Consider the following 18,150-nt stretch of genomic DNA (forward strand, 5'->3'; position numbering starts at 1 on the left):
GGTTTCAGTTTGCAGGATTATATTTTGTTTCTCTTTGCACACACACAGACGTTTGTCTTGTGTTTACATTGTCCTGTTGGCTAAAAAGCTCTAAAGATGATGTTGACATTGTTACACATGTTACAAGGCCTGCACAACAAGCTCTCTGTCATTTTCATGGGTACGTACGTGGAGATGGAGTCTGTCGTGTCATGAAGATCTTGCATGCATTATATTCATACATAAAAAACATAAATACTACTTCACCCCTACTGCGATGTTTTCACTACAGAAAAATGTTAGCATTAAAGAAATTATTTTATTCAGACTTGTCAGGAAAAATAACATTAGAGTTAACAATGCATGTGGAACTTTTAGAGGACTGCAGGCCTTCTGCAATGAGCCAGAACACAATACCATTGTATGCCATGCTGGTTTGAGTGTACGCAAACCGCCATGGCCTAATAAACTGACCAGCGCTCTACAGTTGGCCTATTTTTACAGGTTGTCACACCAACAGAGCATATATTTCTATTTCGAGGGTGCAGGTTTCACTGAAGCCTAGACCTGCACATCAGTACCAGTGGGTTTTGGTCTGCATATTTCCTGTCACAGATCAGTGTCTTTGAAGTGGGCTTTTTTTATCTCAGCTCAGAACAGTCTATTAATGTAGTGACCAGCAAGTGATGCTGGAGAAAAGGAAATCATGTTAAGCATGTACAGGTCACAGCATCAGAAAGACACGTGAATATCCACCAACCACTGTCCTCATTTTTTTTTCTCTCTACCTCTTTCTCAATCACACTAAACCTCTAAAAAGGCACAGCTGTTATAGTTACTTTTGTTGGTTCATATATAACAACAATATTCTGTATGCCGCTCATATGGGACAACAAATCGTATTAGATTAACAAAGAAATGGTTTGCATAAAAGAAAGGCATCATGTTTTACCACAAACAGTGAGCCTTTTAGCTCTGTAATCAATGCACCAATGAGAGACAGTCAACTTGAAGAGGAGGGACTGTAAAGTCAAAAGAGGAAACCACCACAGCATAACCTGTGCCCTGACAGACATGTCACTTTACAAGTGTTTTCACAGTCATGATGCAAGGTAGCTCATCGCTCTCCAGGGAAAATATTCACTAAACACCTGGTAAGTGTCTCACTTTATGCACCCTGCTGCTTTTTAAGTTTCCGAGAAAAAAACCACACAGATTTACTTTAGCACGTCTTTGGTCTTTTTTTTAGCTTTGTCTTTTTTTCTGTGATCTGGTGTAAGCACAACCTGTCACAGCTGCAGAGTCTTTTATGCAGGCCTATCTCTCCTGTGACTCCACTGTTTTACATTTGAGCTCTGGGTTGGCTTCTAACTTCTTGTCCTGTGAAAGGATGTGCAAATCTGACATATGCATGTATGATGTTCCACTTTTGTAAGCATGGAGATTGTGCCATGACTGAAAGGAGCTGTTAACTGTGTCACAACCTGATAAGCATGTTTGTAGATTTGAGTATCAACCATGGAGAAGTGATTATTGCACAAGTGACTTTATTACACAATCAAATACATTTTTAAGTTAGAGGATTCAGATAAGGTTAGCAAAGCAAAATGCAGTTCCACGGGCGCACAGCAGTCTATGTACATGCATTACCTCAACAGATAATTCAAAATACAGCTTTGGGTGCATCACATTAATGTGAAAAGAAAGAGAAATGCAAAATGTGAGAATACCATCATGTACTTTGCACATATACAAATCCCTCAAAAAAATTTGTCTCTGTCTTGTAAGCGCTCAGCACAACGTCCTTATTTATAATAATGTCCTCACATCACTCACTACAGAGCGTATTGCAAAAGAGCATACGCATCCACTTGCTTAAAACACTGTTCTCACAAAGCCTTTACAATGCCTTCCATTGCATTATATATGCATTTTATTATATATATATATATATATATATATATATATATATATATATATATATATATATATATATATACACGACAGAATTATTATAATTAGGGCCCGAACACTAAGTGGTGCGAAGGCCCTATTGTAATCGTAATATTATTATTGCGGTTGTTTTTACATTGTAGATTTGTAATTAAAAATAAAATAACCACAAAAAATATATAAACAATACAAAAGTAAATTAATAAATAAAACTAAAATTGTCAAAGGAAAAAAATATTCTTATTATTATAGGTGAAATAAATACTAACAAATGTGTTATGCATGATGCGTGTTGCGTTATTCATGCAATGTCAAAGATCCTGCTCCGCATTAAACAGACGACACTTCTCTGGTCTGATGCATATTTGAGGGTTTGTAATTAGTTGTTAACTCAACATAACATTTAAGAAAAAATAGAATTGAGTGAAGTCGTGATCACCACTGATTTACAGATTATCACTATAATCTGTAAATCGAACAAATGCTGCGCTGCAGCTCCTCTACTGTTACTTTCACTCTCAGCACTACTGTACATGCTGCACCTTGAGTATACAACCACATTCATGCCAGGGATTATTAAAATATGAATCAAAACGAACTCAAATGCAGCTAAAAATCTCATTTCGATGCGATATGATGTTCGTCTTCTGTGACAGTAGAAACAGGTGCACGTAGTAATGAGGCAACTAAATGCCGTTTTGTTTCACATCTTCTTGCCATTTACATTCATCCTTTGGAGAGTTTGCAGTTGTGCAAAAAAAAAAAAAGAAAGAAAAAGCAGCAGCTTAAAAAAAGCCCTTTGTAATCGCACAGTTCTTGTGACCTCCGCTTCAGAAACCAACCACACACTGTATGATCATAAAGGTTCATTTTAGGCTTCAGACTGTGACGATGATAACTTCTCAGACATCCGGTAGTATATAGCCACAGTGTTTTCATCCATGTATTCTCGGTTTTAGTTGTAAAATTCCAAATATTTCTGTAACACAATTACATATTTACATATTCCACCCCTGCACCCTCATGACATTTTGCTGTTTATTGTGTTTAAATATGCTCTTGTTGTTGATCTACAAAGTTTACTCATGTTTACTCATATGTACAGTCATTAGTCATGGTTTCATATACTGCTCGGGTTGTGGCTTTTGTGTATGTATGTGTGTATGAGAGCTCCGAATATCAAAGCTGTTACATAGCAGAGTGCATTTCCACAGACATTCAAACATGACAACAGCCAGCACAGCTCTGATCAGCCCTCCACATGTGAAGCTCTAATAAAATGAAGCGTTGTGTCTTCGTCTTCAAGACAAAGACTGTTAAACTAACGATGTTTCATTGATTTATTAGTTATTATTTCACCGTGGGTACTTTCTGCCCCCTCAACTCTCAATATGCTGTATGGAAAGAATGGAAACAACACTATACCGCATCTGTTAATCGCTGGCCAATCCCTGCTGAGGAAAGAGATTTTCCACCTTAGCATTAGCATCTCTACAAATGTCACATGCTAACCAAAAACATGAAATCTGAAACTAAGTGTGGGCATTATCTGAAAGGATTGTAATGTTTTCTTGTTTTCTCCTCTCAGACCTCATAGTAATTCTACAGAGAAACTCAGAAATGATCCGAATCATCAACACCCAGTATTTCCACTTCCTGCAGCAGGCAGACGCGTTCCGTCGCTCTGGGTCACTCTGTGATGCCATCATCTCAGTAAAGACTCAAACTTTCAGGGCTCATCGGTTAGTGCTAGCATGTGCCAGCAGAACTTTAGCACAGCAGCTTGCCCAAGGAGACATAGACAACCCAATCCACTGCACTTTGGAGTCTTTCTCACCCCGCACCTTCCAGCAAGTCCTGGACTTCACCTACACACAAGCTCTTGAGGTGCCTGTGGATGATCTGCACTTGCTGCTAAGAGCGGCTCAGCTGCTGGAGATGCAGCCGCTGGAGGAGCAGTGCCGAAAGCAGCTGGACGCACTGGACTGCAGGGCCAGAGAAGAAGCCAAAAGTGGAGACATCAGACATGTCAAAGAAGAAAAGGAAAGTGCAGAGAAGAGAGATCAAGAAGGCAGTCTAGCTAATGAAGAAAATATCCGAGAGACATCTCCTCGAGCAGAGAAAGCTAGCATTATCATAGAGAGCCTTTCTGATCCTCCTAAAAACAACAGTAGTCCACCCTCACCAAGAAAGAAGCCCAAGCTGTCCCCCATGTTTAACAGAGATAGTGTTATTGCCAGGCCTGCCACCAGCAGTTCCTCTTTCTCTTCTCCCTGGACCTTCCCTGGAAACATGTGGGAGTCTGTGAGCACCCTTAGGCAGATAGCAGAGGACTATTCAAACTTACTTGCAGTTCACTCTCTTCCATCTCCTAACCAGTCCTCTGTAGCCTACCCACTATCCATCCCCAACTCCCACATGTTCCCCCTGCTGGGTCCACATTTTCAAACTCCAGTGCAGAGCTCTGTGATGGGCTTCTCAGGTCTGCACCCACGTTTTACTCACAACCTGTACAGTGGCTCTGCACAGATGGGCAGCATAATCAGACAAGGCCTGTTAAAAAGAAAGAAACCCAGGCAAGCTGTTAAGCCGAGGTAAGTCAAAGCTCGGACATGCAGGTGGAAACCTGTTTTTCCTCTCACAGAGTCATTTAGAATTTGCTCAAATGTTCCCTTACTGACTCACTGCTGTTTGGGTAGATATGTACGTGTGATCAAACCTTCTGCACTTTCCAGCGACTTCAGTTTCATGTGTTAACCCTTACCTGCCACTCCCAAGACTGTTGTTTGAAGGCATGTTTATCCTAGATTCCACATCAAAGCTGTGATACGCACACAAATCATATTCCCTATTAACCTAAAGCTATATCTATTGTTATAAATTGTATTAAAAATGTTAAAATAAAAAGGTTTCTGTATGTAAGGTTAACACGGTCCTTGATGGTATCAGTGCTTGAGTATTTTTAGTGATTTACCTCATTTTGGCACATCATACAGTGTTCCACACAGTAACCAGACAGTATTAAAAAGGGGAGCCCCCTAAATTTCTCCCCTCTTTGCACAATTCATGATTTTTTTCCACCCACTAAAAGAAACTTTCAGTTCTTAGGTCTGCACCACAACATCGAAATGTTCAAAGCATGTGTGCCTCTGTAGACAAAATAATATATTGTATAAAGTTAATTGCACTCTTACCCACAAACATGCACTAAAGATATTGTGGTTTGGATTAAAGAGGAAGGAAAGAGTGTTTAAAGGATGTAATATAAGATAACATATAATGTACACTGACTTTTTATACTGAAAAGAAAACTGATTTTTTTTCAGTGCCAGTGGTGTTAAATGAAAAGTTAAAGAATGTTATTTTCTATTGCTTTACAGTTACCCTGAAGTACCTAAATCCAGCACAGCAAGGGTTAAAGACTGTCATCACTGCAGTACAAGTCTCTGTGATGATCCAGTGCTGCAGGAATCAGCCTCCACAAAATTAGGTAAGGATATGAGCATATTTCTTTTAATGATGGCAGCACATTAATTAAACACACCGTCGTCACTATATTAAAAAATATTTCTGTGAAGAAATTATAATTTTCTAAGAAGATGCAACGGCTCTCGTCATGACCCTTAACCCTGGCAGACTCCAGCAACATAGCTACGCAATGGAAAGTGATAAAGAGAGTTGTGGTTTTGAAAGCAAGGTGCAGCAGGAGCAGTAGTGTGGTTACTAGATACAGCTATATACATGCAGTACAGTATGTACTGCATCACAACAGTGGTTTGAACTATGCCAAGAAAAAGATTGATTTATTCTTATTAATCCTTCTACCATGAATGCAACGAGCTACAACAGTCTGCGTGTGTGCATGAGAGCTTGCCCGTGTGTACGTGCTTTATGTGAGAGTACAATCAAGCTGATACAGTTTTATCTGATTAGCTCAATGGAAAATTATGTCCATACTTGAGGAGATTAAAAATGTGTTTTATTGTGCAATTACTCACAATTTACATAACAAAAATGCTCTTTTTCCTCTCTCTGTGTGAATGTAGGTGCTCAATGCATTAACATGCAGAGCTTGTGCGACAGTAATTTTGTAAAATACAAGATTTTAAATGTTATTTCTAAGAGAGACGTAGAAATGCATTGATTAATGGGACAGAAAACATGCAGGTCTCAGGTTGTGTTTAGAGTGGTAAGTGTTCACTTGTTGTGGTTTATTCTTTCAATTTCACCTACTGGAGTATACAGCCCCCAACCCATCCTGTAGGAGGCCCATGTTTGTAGCCGACTCAAGTCAAGCCACCCTATCTCAAAGTCACACCTTTGTAATTTTTTTGAGGAGACATGCATGCCGTGACAGGAAAGCATGCGAGAACAGCCTGACTCTATTGTCATGCAACAGGATGCTGACCGAAAATACTTGTTTAAAATACAAATAAATATTTGAAATGTTACAGATTTTTGAAGCACCTGCAACAAAGTGTTCTATAAATAATTAGACAATTTAAGGAGCGAGACATTCGTCAATTCATCTGCTGTTCAGCTTACATAAATTAGAAGTCGCTCTGACATGCATTTATGTTTACGGGTCATGCTGGTGGCTTGTAGCGTGCTCTTGTGTAAGAATACGTAATAATAACTTCACATCTTTGGTCTCTACTTGGACACCACTGTTGCTAATGGAGGAATTAAACCACCGCATGTTTTGTTCTTTGTGAAAAGCCAGGCCACTCTGTCCACCGCAATGTTCACACCCTGCCCTTACTTTGTTTTCCATCATCTCGTTGTTTTCACAGTTAAAAGCTGTGCAGGGTGTCGGTTCTGTGGAAGAGACACGGTACTGCGTGAACCAGAAAGCAGAGGAGACCACAGAGGAGAGAAACCCTACCAGTGTCAACACTGTCCCAAGAAGTTCAGCCTGAAACACCAACTAGACACGCACCACCGTGTTCACACTGGTAAAGACGCACAACTTTGTTCACTGTTTGGGTCACAGTTAAATATACTGACGCATAAAAAGCTACATGTAGTTTATATATATTTTTATATAAAAGAAAGTTCTAGCATACATTTTTTTAACCATTTACTGCAAAACATGTAGGCTTTACTTACTCTGAACATCTTCCAAAACAAGACTGTTTACTGATTCTTAACCATCTTCCAGGCAGCTACATTTTTCCATTCATAATAAAACCATGAAACACGCCTTCCAGAAACTTGCAGATGTGAAACTAGTGTAAGACAGAAAATCGATCATTCAGTGGTAAACATCACGTCCAACAGTATACCGACAAAGCAGTGCAGTTCAAATGTCTGCAGCTTTGTTTTATACAATGCTGACACTGTGATATATTTTCAGTGTCACATAGTTATTCATGTTTGATGTTCAAAAAGGAAGAAGGACCCAAATGCAGACTAACAAAATTAACCAAAGTCCAAACAAAACATGAGCCAAAACAAAGTCCAAAACTTAAAAAGACAAACACAACTATACTAAAATAACCAGGAAAACTAACTGAACTAACTAAATTGCAAATAATTATATTCAGCACTCAAATATGTCACATAAATCATAAAACGCAAACAAATCCCATCACAGGAGGCACGGAGTATTAGCTAGTTAGCTATTAGTTAGCTTATTAACATTAACAAAATATAGCATTAACTAATGCATAACTAAACAACACACAATATAGGCATACAAAGATCATTCATCTTACCTCCTGGCATCTATGAACAGCAATAAACCAGGGAGATACAAGGTGATAAGGAAATTACAATCTTCCACTGGAGAAACACGGAGGTTTTCCCTACATAGGTGTGATGCATTCACTAGCGTCAGGACCGCTATGATGCGTTCAGGAACGTCAGACATATGACCTTACAATGAAACAAATTAATACTGAATGAAACTCAGTTCAGTAAACAAGATAATAACAGTCACAGTGTGGGCTTTCTAACACTAACTGTGAGGGTAAACTGGCTCAGTGAAGATGACCTATGCATGCAGTTAGATGTGCAGATCTGGATGATTATGACGGCTTCACCCACTTAAACAATAGTGAATTAAGACAAACTGGGTGAATAACCCCCTCAAAGGATGGGGTTTTCCAGTATGGTACTGAGTAACAGTAACAAAATGTTATATATAGGCTATGTAAAATGAACAAATGTTTGGCAATAAGTATGTTTAAAAGGTGAACAGTTCTCTTATGAGCTCACACCTCTTTCTGCCCTCCGCTGTCTTCCTTCCTGTGCTCCTCATCCTCTCTCTGCTCTCTGCTTCAAGGCGAGAAACCGTTTGAGTGTCGTCTCTGTGGTCAGCGCTCACGGGACTACTCAGCCATGATAAAGCACCTGCGTACCCACGGCGGGGCAGCGCCCTACCAGTGCACAGTGTGCCTGGAGTTCTGCAGCAGCCTGGTCGCCATGCAGAGGCACGTCAAGAGCCACACAGTGCAGGACTTTCCCCCCGACTGGAGCATCAACAGCACGTACCTGTACATCTCCCACATCTGAGCCTCACAGACAGACTCAGTCTGGGCCTCCTGTATGCTGTGTTGTCAATAAACACAGTTAAGTATCTGAAAAATAAGTCCCTGATAATGTTTGGAAATAACCCAGAAGGCCCCTTTCCCAACATTTGAAGTATTAACAACACACACACAAAAGCACACACTGGGGTCATCATGAGTGTAGCAATAATTCTGTTCTGAAACTCTTCTGTATTTCATAAATATAGAATAGAGGGCACTAATTTCCAATAACAGAAAAAGTGCTGAAAGTGTTTACCATGCATTAACCACATCAAAGGCTCATCCTGATCCAATGACGCAGGTATCTTCCCTCTGACTTTCACAATTACTGTTATTTTATAAGCTTGGCAAGCGAGATCTGAGTTTATAGCGCCCTCATGAGGACGACTTCTGTAGCACTCCAAAGATGAAGCATCTGATCAAACACATTTGCAGCTGGACAAATGAGGTAGAGGTTTTATTTAGTGCTCGATCATAATTTTTACTGGGAAAATAATCTATATTTATTGTGATGCATTATAAGTTTTGATGTATTGATTGTCCGCCCGTATCACACATACCGCGGTCACAATAAGGTAAACTGAAATATAAAAGTTCTCATTTAACAGTGCCTTGGATGGATTCAAATGTTGTCATACTATACTGTTCTCCCACACACATGGCCGGGCCCCTGTTGTATCTTTGTTATCATTCCAGTAAATAGCTGTAAGTTTTAGAATTCGCTTAATTGTTTCTGTTATTAACTATTATTTCTTAACAGACTATTGTAATGAACTTTGGTCTGATCACTGCTGAGGATTGTTTTTGTTTTTATTAGTAAGTTGTTTCTGCCATTTAGACTCATCAGCATGCACAGACAGGGTTACTTCCAGCCTCACAAAAACAGTTATTTGCAGCCATGTCTCCTTTTAAATATTATGTCTTCATTAGTATATTTTCTTTTTTGTATTGTTTTGTCATTAAATGGATGTTAAATATTGTTTTTTTTAATGTAAGTGGTATTTAGCAGCATGGCATACCTCTGTAATAGCACATAAATTCAAAGGTTTACAGTGAAACCATGTGCAGTGCTTCTGTTTCCATTAACCTGTAATAGAGTAGACTCAGCATCATCTTATATAATATAATGATTGTTTAACCCATCTTGTGTTTAGAGTCTTTAATGGATCACTGAATATACTACACAGACAAGCTTGCAAACAACTGTTCCCTGTTAATGGGGTATTTAATACAGTCAGACTGTGGGGGCTAACCTGCATATTGGGAAATAAAAGCAGTGTAATGTAATGATATGTTTTATGGCTTCTGTCTAGCTCTATCTGAAAACCAGACTAGAACATTGAGCGGTAAACCTGTTAGTGAAAGAGAGAGTTGCCATTAAACAGGATGTGTGTTGCACATTGGAAAGTCTGACTTACATTTTGTGGCAAGATAACAAATGCTCAAAACATTTGACAAGATACGAGAGTGAGTTATGGTACACTGTCTTCAGCTCTCTCTTCACTTTCATTCTCTTCAGACGCTCTCTCCTCCTGAATGTTATCAATAGTGAATCCTCCATACGCTGTGGGCTTGTCTTTGTCCTCTACAGCTACTCCCTCTGCACAGGCATCCCAGACACCGCTGGCTATGTGGCTTTGGAGATTACAGTCTGTCAGAGTCATTAACAGGTGTGCCTGGCTGGCGCTGCAGTTTGGAAGCGGCACCTGGTAGGTGGTGTGAAAGCGACGCAGGTCCACCCTGAATGAGCCCTTCTCCAGTGTCATGCAGGGTTCGAAGCGAGCGCCCCACTCAATCTCTGTTTCGATATATGATGTTTTTGCTTGGCACATCATTCCTGGGTTTTAAATGAGAGAGAAAGAAGAAGTTTTCATCACTGTTTAAAAACTGAAGTACATTTCATCTACCACATGATGTCACTATATCTGCACACTTCTGCACAATCAAGAGCAAAACAAGGGTTCAATGACAAGACATCAATATGCAACAGAAAATATATAAATTAAATCTATTACATGCAGCCATAAGATTGTTAAAACCTACAACAGAATGATATGGATCTGAATAGAAAAGAAAAGGAGTGTATGAAAGGAACAATAATATCATTATTAGTTAAAAGAAAGCGGTCTATCAACTTATAATCTACTTTAGTTCAGAGGTCAGATGTTTATAAAGTGTATTGTGTATTGTCAAATAATAGTAGATTTCAACAGGCTTAATTTGGCTATTGCAGTGGACAACAGAACAAAACAATAAAAGGAGGAAACATAAAAAAAGCAAAAGCATTAATTACTGATAAGCTGATGATGTCATAAGGGTGATTTAGATCTAATCTAACAGTGCTGCACAGCATTCCTGACTTATCTCAGTGCACTGTTTGTGGGATGGTCAAGATCTGCTTGTCCACATGCTGTGACACAGGTCAATGAACCATGCAGGTCAACAAGCAGCCTTTTTCCTGCACGTCAAGGGTTTTCATCATTACTCATCTCTTTTCTAAAACCTTAGTCATCCTTTTACACGGAATTTTTCAGCATAAGTTGCTGTTATAGCTTTAGCCACATCGAGGGTTAAACTGTGTCAACTGTGTTTACAGCCATGCAGGATAAAACCAGAAGGAAGATAAACAGAAAAAGTTGTTTTCTGTGACTCATTTCCTGGAGTTCATCTGACTGACCACTGAGTGATCAAACACATTCCCATGTGCTAGCTACCTAAGGATTCATGCCAGCATCACTGGAAACTATTTGGAATAGTAAATAATTTCACATGGAAATTCAGTCTATCCAGAAGCTGCAGGTTTCATGTGTCTGACTGCGAATAAATGAGGTGATTCGCAACTCAGTTTAGTGCTGCTTTTCAATGTACCTGTAGTCTGACAGTCTCAAATGTAAGTGATTTGGTTTTAAGAAAAGGCACCACAAGACTGTGATAATGAATCATTTTTCCTACAGATTACTAGATCATTTCCCCCTAAAAGACAAAAGACCAAGTATAGAAGTTCTGTTTTATTAAGTTCAAGGACAATCTGCTCATGTTTTGTGGTGTATTTATACAGAAATAAAGAAACTTCTTCCCACTGTAGAAGTCTAACAACATTGTCCCACAACAACTCAGTGAGATATAAAACATGTGTTACTGAGTCAAGACTTATGACTTTATGACACATCGTTTACACATTGCTGAAGACTTCTTAACCATATATCAGCTCACCACACAAATATCACCATAAATTAAACTGTTTTTGGTTTTGTTTTTGGTAGATTGTTAAACTTTTCTGCTTGTATATGTGTCTGCTCCACATCTTCTCCTACACATGTTTTATTGTATCTAAACCTGAGAGTGGTTTGTACACATCTGATTTTTAAGAGGCGATCTCTATCGCTAATGACTAGCCAGGGAGGGAAATACTTGTGAGAGTCTTAACCTTTTTCGGTGCTGATGTAGGTAAGAACACACAGACGATTTCCATGGATGTGAAACAAGGAATTCATTCCTTAATTGCTAACATGTGCTGCACATAAACTGGCTATAAAAGAACAGTATATTTTTTATTGGAATACGATGTTTGTAATCAGGATAAATTGTTTTTTTTTTCCAAGACTGCAAAAAGACAAGAAGCTCATAAAATGTTGACTGTTCTTGATACTCACCTGTGGCTTCAACAATTCCTTCCAGGATTACAATGATCTCAAACTGCTGTCTTCTGAGTTGCTCTGGGCCCAGCTCCCACAGTGGACTGCTGGAGTCAATGTTATGCTGAATGACTTGAGGCTCCACTAGAAAAAGTCGGTCTGATCCTGTTTCGTAGCCAAGGTCAATTTCCGTCTGTTCGAGCGGCAAGAATTCCCCCTCAGCTGTCTGCCGGGACTTGATTAACTTTGCACGGACCTTTGCATCCACCATGTGGCTCTCTCTAAGGTCTCCAATACGGAACATCAAACACATCTGGTCGTCACGATTTGCAACAACACAAGTGCGACTGAAAAGAAGTGTCTCTGCTCGTTTCTTCGGTCGGGATATTTTTACAAACATGCAGCCCACCATGAGCGCATCTATCATGGACCCAACAATGCACTGCATCATGACCAACAGCACAGCCTCATGACAGCTGGGAGAAACAGTGCGAGAGCCATAACCAATGGTACGCTGTGTCTCCACCGAGAAGAGCAGGGCTGAGATGAAGTCATCGACACCTAAATAGCAGGGCCTTTCTTTTATAGGCTGCTCATTAGGACTTCCAAGAGGTTGCTCTTGTCTGAGGTCACCTCGATACTGAGCATTAAGAAAGTAAAGTAATGCGAACAAGAACCAGGTGGTGATGTAGCACATCATGAAAACAAATAGAAACCAGCGGTACTGAAGGTCCACGAAAGATGTAAAGATATCAGACAGGAAGCGCCCTCTTTCAGAAATATGAGTGAGGTTGACACGACATTTGCCATCTTTAGAGACGTAGCGTAGCTGCTGTCTGGTTTCCGGGGAAAGGGTTGGGGTTTGGGTGCTGTAACTCTCCAGGAGTTTACTCTTGGCCTTGGCAAGTTTCTCCATCTCTCTGGCAGGGCTGGAAATGTTGCTGCGTGCTGGTGAGAGAGGAGCACTGTGATAAGGACTGTTGTTGGTAACATGAAGGGAGCTGGTGCATCCCATGTTGGGTACACTGAGAGCATGGTGAGGGTACCTTGAAACACTGTTGGTCTCTCTGAGTGAACAGCGCCGCAAGTAGGCCTGCTCTGATTCTGTGAGCCCAGCTAGTGGCAACAGGCAGCCACGATAGGGAATATCTGTTGTGCTTTTGTGGCGTCGCTTAGCACTTCCAAGTTCAGGGAAAGTTCCTGGCATGATGTCTGGGAGAGGAAGAGGAGTGTCTTTGTCTGTCTGCAACAGAAAACATGGTTTATTTAACCCACCAAGGTTATTGAGTGCATGTACAGGGAGTATCAAAGCAGTGTTGCTTTCCACACTTTCTTACATAATGGATTATATAACAAGACTTCATTAGTCAAAACAAACTGTGTGTGTGTGTTCCTGTACAGCTATCTTTGTGAGAGTCAGTTTGTGTTACAGTATTAAAATCCTTACTTTTTTAGACCCTTTCATTTGGGGGGTCAGACTTGTTTCAGACTGTTTGGGGACTTGGTTTTACAGGATGAAGGTCAGAGTTAGATTTAGGTTTGGGGCTAGTTGTGGTGGTTAAAGTTGTTTGTAGTTTTTTTCATTTTTACTCTCTAAAGTGTTTTGATCACTTCTCTGCCATTGTCTTTAAAACCCTCTATATAATTAAAATGTGTTGTTAGAATTATTGCTAAGGTTAGGGTAAAGGGATAGGGGATGCATTATATTAATGAATGTCCTCACACAGCCATGTATGTGAGAGTGTGTTGGGGGTGGTGTTAAATGGTTACTTCTGTGTTAACGTATTTACTTTCATCCCTATACTGTTGTTAGAATGTCTAAGAGAGTCCTTTTATTTAGACTCTGCCCTCTCCCTGCCCTGAGTTCTGTGCCTACTTTGGGTGCCTTTGTCCAAATGTGGATATCTAACATTACTCTGGCAGACTAAACTGCGAGGCCAGAAATGTGCATTTTAAAAGAAGCCTGGCTGACCTCACTATAGAATGCAAACTCTGCTGAAGAAGACTGTAATAATATGGTTAGAACTTCCAGAGCATAAACCATATGGTGAGACTGTGCAAGTTCAGGGTTGTTCAGGTATGTTTAACATTGTATAAATATTTAAATAGTTAATCTTTAGAAATTGCATCACACTGTCTTACATTTATTAAGTAGCTGTCACACTGAATTGTCCCCCCTGAAGATGTGGAATGGACAACCATGACAGATTTTGGCTGACTGGACATAGAAGTTCGCTGTCCTCTTGTCCCATCTTGGCTGGTCCCTGATGGTTCCATTGTTGTCCCAGAGCAAGTCTTGGACTTGGTCTTGGTCTTCAAGCTAAAGAACAGGAAGATCTAATGACTAAGAGAAGACAGTCACACCTTGATAGATCAGACCAGTGGGCAGAAAAAAAAAACAAATCTCACTTCTGCAGAAGTTTAGGAAAACTAGGGCTGATGTCAACCAACCTGAAATGAAGTCATTCCATCCCACACACAGGGCCCTGAATATTTCCTTATAAAGCAACGCTTTAGTCTTAACGCAACACTCAGCTGCTCATGCAAAAGCTTTATGAGTTATCCTTCCAGCTGGAGCTAAGCTTAGCATCATCCTGCTGCCTCAGCAGTACTCCTGCTTCAGTTCTTAAAGAGGACAGTGCTAAGGTGTTTAATGCTATTAACTTAACCACAGTGGAATCAAACATAATTTAATACTCAATATTAAAAGCAAACAAACAAAAACAGTAATGTTTTAACATGGTGATTTGTTTACTTATGATGCCCTTTGTTTTCATAATTTACTTGATTATTGTGTCGTATGTTCCATCAATTCACACTGACAGATGTTTCTGGGAAGAAACATTTTGACTTTTCATTTTGTTTGTTTGTTTGTTTGTTTTTGGTGGATTGTTGATCTGTTACTGCACAAAGTCTTGATTCTTCATCACCTTTCCCACAGTCCGTATGAGTTAGCCTGTTGTGTTGATTCTCTGTCATCCAGGTCATAATTCATAGAGAAGATTGAAGCCACACACTGAGGTACTCCACCACATGTAAACCATGTGTCCCCACCAAACAGTTAGAACTGATGAAGCAGTTGGATGAGCAGTGAAACGTCTTCAAGAAAACTCTACAAGTCCAGACTGCAGACGCCTGGCGTCAGTCTTCTCTAGAGTTCGTCTGTTAGTTGGAGGCTTGTGGGTAAACCATAAAAAAATCAAGACCCAAAAAAAACTCATTGCTGTCAAGTCATGCAGGAAACTGAGTGTGTGTGTGTGTGTGTGTGAGAGGGAAAGGGTGGTGCTAAAGCTAAACGATGGTAAGTGCTGAAGGTTGTGTCTCTTGAGCAGATGATGATGGGATACTCTACGAGGTGCCGCAATCGAACTACCTACTGGGATAGGGCCAGTCGACGCTGTGTTGATTGCCAAAAAAAGGCAGGTATGTGATCTATATTATATTATATTATATTATATTATATTATATTATATTATATTATATTATATTATATTATATTATATTATATTATATTATTACAGGACATTCAGTCACCCTAAACTGTGGCTACGATGATGATGGATCGCGACACGATGTCCCCTTCGAACCGTGCGCAAACGGCACTTTTAATGACGGCAGCAGCGCGCACTGTAAACCCTGCAGCTCATGTCCTCCTGGCCATGACACCGTGAGACACTGCAACACAACGACCGACACGCTGTGCTACGAGCCGAGGTAAGACATGACTGAATGGTGCGCACAGAGTCAGAACACATCAGCCATCAGGGCCACTGTGGGAGTTTATTTATTAAGATGTGTGTGTGTGTGTGTGTGTGTATTGTCTGTTGGTTTCAATGCAATACGTAATGTTAGTGTGCCGTTGTGGTGGAAAAATACTGAATGATATCGTTTGTCCTTGTATACCTCCTTGTTAGCCTCTAATCTGACTACACGTGCATGTGATAGATAGAGAAGAAGCATCTGCATCACACTCATTTTATATTTTAAGATGTAAAAGATGTAACCGCCTCCTGCTCGGTGGAGAACCACTGAGACCTGTCCGTGTGCTTCTCCCCATGCAGCTGCTTGTAATAAACTGTGACTGTTCAGTGATCATTTCAGAGTCTTTTCAGAATCTTTATTGTTTGCCACCGTATGATCCCTTTCTACGCATTTTTAAGTAAAAGCCCACATGTTACCCTTTACCCGCAGAAGCCCAACCACCACACTTCCCGTCACAGTGAGTATGATTATTTGAATACATTTTACATGGGCTTACATTATCTCAACTTAAATCTGTCTTTATGAGGAAACAACAACTTCTCAGAATGTCTCAACGCCCTCCAGCTTTGCAACAACGGTAAATGTTTAAAGGGCAAATCTCATAATAATAATTATCTAATAATAAATATGATCTAATAACTATAAGAACTTATCGAGTGTTTGCATTTGAAATGGTTTTACTTGTTTTGTCTCATCTTGTTCATATTTTATAAATATATAGGGGAACAGAACGAGCTGTAAAACTATTTCATGTTTTGAGTCAGTTTATAAAAAATTTTTCTGTTTATTTTTCCACTTAGACTGAGCCTCCATATCAGGCTGAGACAAGCACATTAGTCACTGTGCCCACAAACAGGCTGGGAAATGTTGCATGTAAGTCAAACATGCACCTGAAGGTGACACGCTCACCCTCATTACATCTAACTTGACTTGTTTCTGTTTTTGCAGGGGCAGTACCATTAGGCATCCTGTTTTCCATTATCTTGATGGCCTTATCAGCTTACATCATGAAGGTGAAATGGAAAAAAGGTTGGTGAAGTGAAACTGCAGAATTATACCACATGTCATTGTCATCACTAATATAGAGAGCAGGAAGTGGCAGGAGAGCCACTGCCTTCATTTCTACCCAAGCATGTCATTTTATAGTAGGGAACATAGATTTTAATTTTGGGTGTAATGATATATCTCTTCTGATTTAAAACACAGCCCACCTCAGAGGGCAGTACATGAATCCCAGTTTCTCCTCCCTCACCACCACAGAAAATAACCCAGAGCTGGAGGATATCCTGAGTGAGTGGGAGTGACTTCAGCATGTTGCTATCCTGTGTCATGTCATCGTGACATTTATTTTTTTTTCTGCTTTTGGATGTTTTCCTGCTGTCAGTTTTTAATGTAGCATATCTTTCTTAGGTCCTAACGTCCTGTCGGCGCCTTTACAGAAAGTGCTCGACAACCTGGATGTTTTGGAAGAGTTAGTGATTTTACTGGATCCAGAGACAAACGGAATAAAGAACACAAAACACCTGGCTTCCCTCTGCTACTTCACCTCCACCTGGATTAATTACACCTACTCTATGAAGGAGAGTAAGAGCCCCCTGAAAGCTGTACTGGAAGGGGTCTCCTGCAGGCACCCAGACTGGACTGTAGGAAACTTGGCTAAGCTGCTCAGACAGATAGAGCGCAATGATGCCATCGCTGCTCTTGCCAGACTCAGGCTGAATGAAGGAGATTTGTATTAACCCCATCTGTCAGCAGATTCCAGTATACAGTGGAAAAAGGTGGCTTCCTTTAAAAACATAAAATGAAGGACATTTCAGTATTAGCTCTGAAAATACAGCGACACAAGAAAAACAAGAGCATGTTTTTCTGTCGATTTGATGGAACATCTGTTCAAACAGCTGAAAAAGCACATGCTGCTTTAGGTCGCTTGCTGGTTTCCATTGTTGTAAAAGCAGTTTGAAGTATTGGCAAGAGTTACCTGCAAGGATGTTTGTGTGAGCAGCTGTTAAACAGTTTGTCCTTTGTCACCAGACAGCATATTTATCTTGAACAATATTAAGACATTTTATAATAATACAGTATTAATAATGATTTTTTTTGTGATGATTATGAGGTGGCTCCTCTTCTGTGCAGAGTCCTGCACACTGATCATCTGTTTGTGTAGGTTTTAATGAGTTTGTCTGAAATGTCTTGAGGTTTGTGTTATTTTGTACAACCTTTAAATGATTTTTTAAAACATTTTATAGAGTATAATCTTTTTTTTATACCCTCACCTTTTACAATAAATA

General features: G+C 39.9%; 3 protein-coding genes across 5 annotated transcripts; 2 read left to right on the forward strand and 1 right to left on the reverse strand.

Moving 5' to 3' along the window:
- The first annotated feature begins 1,055 nt into the window (after positions 1-1,055).
- Positions 1,056-9,733, forward strand: zbtb32 (zinc finger and BTB domain containing 32). Its single transcript, XM_028424851.1, has 5 exons — positions 1,056-1,133; positions 3,521-4,526; positions 5,313-5,422; positions 6,726-6,887; positions 8,219-9,733. The coding sequence occupies exons 2-5, from the start codon at positions 3,553-3,555 to the stop codon at positions 8,446-8,448; spliced, it is 1,476 nt and encodes a 491-aa protein (XP_028280652.1). The 5' UTR covers positions 1,056-1,133; positions 3,521-3,552; the 3' UTR covers positions 8,449-9,733.
- kcnj20 (potassium inwardly rectifying channel subfamily J member 20) lies at positions 9,713-14,416 on the reverse strand. 2 transcript variants are annotated; one of them, XM_028424849.1, is made up of 3 exons: positions 14,243-14,416; positions 12,119-13,343; positions 9,713-10,302 (listed from the first exon to the last, which is right to left on the reverse strand). In XM_028424849.1, the coding sequence occupies exons 1-3, from the start codon at positions 14,375-14,377 to the stop codon at positions 9,938-9,940; spliced, it is 1,725 nt and encodes a 574-aa protein (XP_028280650.1). In that variant the 5' UTR covers positions 14,378-14,416; the 3' UTR covers positions 9,713-9,937. The 2 variants fall into 2 exon arrangements, with proteins under 2 accessions (XP_028280650.1, XP_028280651.1); XM_028424850.1 differs by lacking the exon at positions 14,243-14,416 and having other exon boundaries at positions 12,119-13,048; positions 13,147-13,265.
- Positions 14,417-15,365: 949 nt separating this feature from the next.
- On the forward strand, positions 15,366-18,100 carry igflr1 (IGF-like family receptor 1). Of its 2 annotated transcripts, XM_028424853.1 has the most exons (8): positions 15,366-15,523; positions 15,622-15,814; positions 16,292-16,319; positions 16,389-16,439; positions 16,663-16,735; positions 16,811-16,891; positions 17,069-17,152; positions 17,273-18,100. In XM_028424853.1, the coding sequence occupies exons 1-8, from the start codon at positions 15,433-15,435 to the stop codon at positions 17,599-17,601; spliced, it is 930 nt and encodes a 309-aa protein (XP_028280654.1). In that variant the 5' UTR covers positions 15,366-15,432; the 3' UTR covers positions 17,602-18,100. The 2 variants fall into 2 exon arrangements, with proteins under 2 accessions (XP_028280654.1, XP_028280655.1); XM_028424854.1 differs by lacking the exon at positions 16,389-16,439.
- Positions 18,101-18,150: the final 50 nt, after the last annotated feature.

This window comes from Parambassis ranga, chromosome 16 (assembly GCF_900634625.1).
Source record: "Parambassis ranga chromosome 16, fParRan2.1, whole genome shotgun sequence".
Lineage (NCBI taxonomy): Eukaryota > Metazoa > Chordata > Actinopteri > Ambassidae > Parambassis > Parambassis ranga.

Coding starts and splice junctions, on each gene's coding strand:
- zbtb32 (XM_028424851.1), top strand. CDS start 3,553: ATGATCCGAATCATCAACACCCAGTATTTCCACTTCCTGCAGCAGGCA. Junction 4,527..5,312: donor AGGCAAGCTGTTAAGCCGAG/GTAAGTCAAAGC, acceptor ATTGCTTTACAG/TTACCCTGAAGTACCTAAAT. Junction 6,888..8,218: donor GCACCACCGTGTTCACACTG/GTAAAGACGCAC, acceptor CTCTGCTTCAAG/GCGAGAAACCGTTTGAGTGT.
- kcnj20 (XM_028424849.1), bottom strand. CDS start 14,377: ATGGAACCATCAGGGACCAGCCAAGATGGGACAAGAGGACAGCGAACT. Junction 13,344..14,242: donor GTGACAGCTACTTAATAAAT/GTAAGACAGTGT, acceptor TTTCTGTTGCAG/ACAGACAAAGACACTCCTCT. Junction 10,303..12,118: donor AGGAATTGTTGAAGCCACAG/GTGAGTATCAAG, acceptor TTTAAAACCCAG/GAATGATGTGCCAAGCAAAA.
- igflr1 (XM_028424853.1), top strand. CDS start 15,433: ATGATGATGGGATACTCTACGAGGTGCCGCAATCGAACTACCTACTGG. Junction 15,524..15,621: donor TGATTGCCAAAAAAAGGCAG/GTATGTGATCTA, acceptor ATATTATTACAG/GACATTCAGTCACCCTAAAC. Junction 16,440..16,662: donor CCTCCAGCTTTGCAACAACG/GTAAATGTTTAA, acceptor TTTTCCACTTAG/ACTGAGCCTCCATATCAGGC.